The sequence below is a fragment of the Alosa alosa genome, chromosome 7 (genome assembly GCF_017589495.1).
Source record: "Alosa alosa isolate M-15738 ecotype Scorff River chromosome 7, AALO_Geno_1.1, whole genome shotgun sequence".
Taxonomy (NCBI): Eukaryota; Metazoa; Chordata; class Actinopteri; order Clupeiformes; family Clupeidae; genus Alosa; species Alosa alosa.
Window position 1 is genome coordinate 16,382,101 of NC_063195.1, and position 5,374 is coordinate 16,387,474.

Genomic DNA, 5,374 nt, shown 5'->3' on the forward strand with positions numbered 1-5,374 from the left:
ATAACCAGCATAGATAGTAATAGAAAACAACAAGCTAGCCTACAACTTCTGTAGCATGCCTGTGTATCTCTCCTGCTCAAACAAAAGGTGCGCGCGTGCATAGTTATGCATTAAGTTGATTTTGATAACGTTCAAACTTTACTTTACAGAAAACTGTAAATAGCCTACTGGCATGCAGTTAATGGAATAGGCTACTGTTCAGAGTTGATAAGTTATGGTAGCCTAGGCCAATTTGGTGTGAATACACGCACACAGGGGAAATTCTCTCTCGTTGTTGAGTAGCCTGGCTGTTACGCACAGTGCGTACGGCCATGGTTTTTTAAGCATTACTGAGAGCGATCTGGCTGAAGCTCTCTCTTTTTTGAGATCGGCTTTCATATTTCCTAATTGTCTCATGCGAAGCCATTGTTGTCTGTGATAGCATGCATTGATACGAGCAAAGACAGGTGACGATAAGACACTTGTTTTCTTTTTTAAATGTCCCGGCGCCGGGCCCCCCTAGTGGCCGGGCCCGAGGCAGCAGCCCCTTTGCCCAATTAATGCCCAAATGCGGCCCTGTGTGTGTGTGTATTTAGCGTACCTGTCGTAGCCCACCCCGTAGTGGAAGGTGTGTGTGCGTGTGTGTGTGTGTGTGTGTGTGTGTGTGAGAGTGAGTGTGTGTGTGTGTGTGTGTGTGTGTGTGTTTAGCGTACCTGTCGTAGCACACCCCGTAGTGGTAGTGTGTGTTTGTGTGTGTGTGTGTGTGTGTGTGTGTGTGTGTGTGTGCGTGCACGTTTAAGCAGTGGTAGGTGTGTGTATATTGTGTGTGTGTGTGTGTGTGTGTGTGTGTGTGTGTGTGTGTTTAAGCGTACCTGTAATTAGCCCACCCGTGAGTGGTGTGTGTGTGTGTGTGTGTGTGTGTGTGTGTGTGTGTGTGTGTTTAGCGTACCTGTCGTAGCCTACCCCATAGTGGTAGGTGTGGTTGTACTGTGCCTGTGCCCGCTGCAGCTCCTTGGTCAGCAGGTGGGCGTGGAGTCTGGACGTGACGGACAGCATCCAGCCGCCGTAGCTCCGCACGTACACGTCCATATCCGGCATGTCCGTGAAGTACAGCTGCAGGGGGAGGGCACACAGGCATGGCAGGGACCAATCAGCTTCCTCAACCGACCTTGGTCTGGCCAATGAGAGCGCTTGTCTAGTCAATGTTGCCAATAGGAGCTCTTGTACTTTCAGAGTCATTGGGAGAGGGTTCCTTGGTGCACTGGGGCCAATTGGAATGTTTTGAAATCTCACAGTCCCAATGACAAAGCTCATCTGTTCACGAGAGCTGGGAACAGCTTCCCTGCTTGGTGGAGCCAATAGGAAGGCTTGTTCTTACTCACAGGACACATGGAATCATATTATTGTTGTTCATTTCAACCAATGGGATGGCTCGGTTGCCTGTAAGCAGTAGAATGTTGCTGAGACATTGATCAAGTTGTTGATAGGTATTCCTATTGGTTTTCTTGACAAACCTGGCTGTTTTGCTGACATAATTTGCATACCTGTTTTGTGACACTGCCATTTCCTCAGGACTTCAATCGATTAGTGAGTGGGTGGGACTAATGGCCAAACTATGATTTGATTGGTGGTTGTGACTGACCTTGTCATTGGTGGGGGCAGGAGGGCTGTCCTGATAGGCTGAGGGAAGCAGGAAGCTGAGGGTGTAGATGGCCGGCTCCCACATCTTGGTTTCCTCTGGGATCTTCACCAGGACCGGAGCGGTCATCTCAATCTTGACACCTGCATGTTCACACAGACACATAGACATGCACACAAACACAAACACACACAGTAAGATGAAAAAATAACGCAGCCAAATACACATCCTTCCAAGCACATCTACACAGAAACTATATGCAGAGATGCATCCAAACAGTTTTACTTTTACAGCTCGTACAATACAGCTGAGGCCTCACCGCCTTCATTGGCTCCTGTGATGTACTGGAACAGTCTCCTGAACGCCATCGCTGCTCCCACCCCCATGAAATAGGCCTCCGCATCTGTAGAGACCCAGCGGGTAGGGCTGTAGTGCCGCACCTGTGACACACACACACACACACACACACACACACACACACAGGGTTAAGTTAAAGAGATGTTGATGGCGTTTGAAGTAAGGAAACAGGGTTATGTTAAAGAGAAGGACTGGTGTATGTCTGTGTGTGTGTGTGTGTGTGTGTGTGTGTGTGTTTTAGCGTACCTGTCATAGCCCACACCGTAGTGGTAGGTGTGTGTGTGTCAAGAGAAGGACTGGTGTGTGTGTGTGTGTGTCTGTGTGTGTGTGTGTGTGTGTGTGTGTGTGTGTGTCAAGAGAAGGACTGGTGTGTGTGTGTGTGTGTGTGTGTGTCAAGTCAAGTCAAGTCAAGTTTATTTATATAGCGCATTTCATACGTGTGTGTGTGTGTGTGTCAAGAGAAGGACTGGTGTGTGTCTGCCGCTGCTCACCTCGTACTCTTCTGTTTTGCACACCAGGTCAAACTGGAGGCACTCCTTCGACTCCGTACAGAAGCTGCTGCTGGAGTTACTGGGGCTTCAGGGGGAATGAGGGGAGAAAGGATGCAGTGTGAGGAATTTCACACACACACACACACACACAAACACCTGCACGCACACACAGACACACACACACACACAGGCACACCCACATTTAAAGGTAATGTTTTTTGCTTACCCAACCCCACTCTCTGCAGAGCCGAGAAACACCACCAACAGCAAACCTGCGATGAAGTCCCTGAGACGAAAACAAAAAGAGGCATAACTTGCAAACACACATAAAGGCCGACAAAGACAAATGAAAAAAAAAAAAAAAAAAAACTTCTACAACTTTTATAGGACATTATAGGAATATTAATAATTTACTAGATGGGGATAAAACATGAAACGTTTTTTTTTTTTTTTTTTTAGAGAGAGAGAGAGAGAGAGATGTGCTGCGTCATTTTTGTCTTGTGCCATCCCGGGCAGGCTGCGTGCGTGGGGTAAAATAAGGTCGATCTCAAAACGCATGTAAATGTAGGCGTTGGCAACACCGCAACGGCATATGAAATAACCAAAATCCCAAACCACCCAAGGATGCAGTTTGGTTGGGTACGACTTAAGACTAGGTTTCTCTCACATAATCCTATAGCTAGAGCGCGAGAATGCGACCAGAGCTGGAAGGTCAGCTCCGGCACGTTGCGCCTCACTGCACTGCGGAGAAAGTTGACTCCGCTGCATACAGGAGTCCCGTCCCATCGGCGAAACTGTAAACCGGCGCGGACAACTTTGATGCAAGACAACCGGACAGTGGTCATGTTTCACACCATAAAGTAAGATATCCTACCGTCTTTTTTCGCATTTACAATTAAGTTGTATATGAAGCATTTTATATGCCCCATACGAGTTTGCTACATGTACATTTAACATGCGTCATTCCTACATCTGTAGGCTACATCTCAATGACCTGCATGGAGATGAATTATGAATGTCTAGGACGTCTTAAACGAGGTAGCTTATGTCCAAAACTACTGCATTTTAAAGTTACATAATATAAATCTCAATGAAAGCGCCCCAAGGTGCTAGGATGGTAGCCTACGAAAATAACGCACGCAGAAATGCATTTACTCACATTGTTAATTTGAGGCTGGACCGCCGACTGAGAGTTCAGGAATCCGATGGTCTCTTGACCTAATGAATTCGTTCCTCGTTCTGACAGTCTGACGTCGAGATAACGGTTCCACAGAGGGACCGACCGGACGTAGGCTAACGGCGGTCACGTTGGACGCAATATTGAGTTACGCGCCGGTGCCACCCTCGCCTTGGTTAGGCTATAAACAGCGTTACAGCAGTATTCACTATGACAGTGCACATTTTGCTATGAATGGAAAAAAATATGTTAAAGGTTTTTTGTTCACAAAGGAACCTACTTTATTAGTAGGCTATTTTAATTATGGGGGGATACTTTGCTCGTAGAGTTGATTTGGGGCGACAAGAAACAAATGTATGAGGTTTAAAGACTCTTTATGCCAGTCACTGCGAGGGATGACCTTGGTGGAATCTTTCAAAGTTTTTCCCCCCCCAAAATTAGCTGCCTACTAATTTACAAACTGTTCATTTCAAAACACTTGCCCCCCAAAAAGGCTATTATGCTGAAACGCAAGTTTTAACTGAATAGCTATGACAGATTAAACATATAACCCACCGCCGATGTTCTGAAACATATGGTTAGTCACGTAGGGCCTATAGCAATAGACACATCATATCCATCAACACAGTCAAAACCTCTTATAAATGACATCCATACAGTATTTGATAACCAGAAATAAGGCACTATTTTTACACACACCAAAGAACCACCGAAACACGTTCAATTATTTTATTTCAAAAGACAAGTAGAGACAGCACTGTGTCAACCTTCTGACAGGCAAAATAAAGGTCATGGGGGGGTTGGGGGTGATAATCTTGGCCAGAGTGAGTCAAGTCCTCATTTATCTGACCTCTGATATGAAGTCGTAGTTCCAAAACTAGGACGGTCCTGTTGTAGGGCATGAACCGGACACCGTCTGCACCCTCAAGACGCTTGCCCAGTTTCTTACAGTATGCAGATCTACAGAACAGTTGATTAAGGAAACCATGGAAACGCTTAGACCCTTGTCCAGTTTAAGTAATCAAAGTCCACTGAATTGGGTCTCGTAAAATAAAAGGTAGCGCCATAGGCTGTGAGCGCCATTTTTCTCGACGCTTTATTATGAAACTTGGTTGGGTCGGTCTAGTACTATTTTTTTTTTCAATCTTTCAAAATTACTGCCAGAGGGGGAAAGCAAAAGCAGGAAAAAAAACAAAAGAAAAAAAAACAATCCATAAATCAAACAAAAAAGCCACACAAATAGGCTACTGCATCACACAAGTTAACTCATTCGGCCAGTAGGCACACTGAACCAAGACAATATAGGACCGGCATGTTATAACTGCTCGTAGAGTCGACAGAAGCGTTGCATGCGCATGTGTGAACACACACAGACACACACACACAGACACGCACACTCACAGAACACACGCACACTCACAGAACACACACACACACACACTCACACACACACACACACGCACGTACGTACATACGCAAACACCTGAATGTATTTAGAAGAACAAGTATTTGCACAACACTGATGGTAAAAGGCCTCAGATGTTTAGCCTGTTTCGTCTCGATTTGTAACTGGAGGGGGAGGGGCAGTTTACAAAGCCACAGTCTTTCAACCGAGCAGGTATTTGCGGGCACAGATAATAATTAGCCCCATAATCAAACACAACAACTCAACAAAATATATATATATCTTGTTATTAAAACACAACTGCAGCACATCAAATTACAAAAAAG

General features: G+C 45.6%; 1 protein-coding gene across 2 annotated transcripts in view; it reads right to left on the bottom strand.

The window, feature by feature from the left end:
- Positions 1-3,773, bottom strand: part of soul5l (heme-binding protein soul5, like) — an 8,179-nt gene extending 4,406 nt beyond the window's left edge. For both annotated transcript variants that reach the window (XM_048249498.1, XM_048249497.1), the window contains exons 1-6: positions 3,626-3,773; positions 2,693-2,752; positions 2,467-2,551; positions 1,938-2,058; positions 1,622-1,761; positions 929-1,092 (exon numbers count right to left, since the gene is read on the bottom strand). In XM_048249498.1, the coding sequence (XP_048105455.1) occupies positions 929-1,092; positions 1,622-1,761; positions 1,938-2,058; positions 2,467-2,551; positions 2,693-2,752; positions 3,626-3,627 (572 nt within the window). In that variant the 5' untranslated portion in view covers positions 3,628-3,773. The remainder of the gene's footprint in view (positions 1-928; positions 1,093-1,621; positions 1,762-1,937; positions 2,059-2,466; positions 2,552-2,692; positions 2,753-3,625) is intronic.
- Between the last annotated feature and the right edge of the window lie 1,601 nt (positions 3,774-5,374).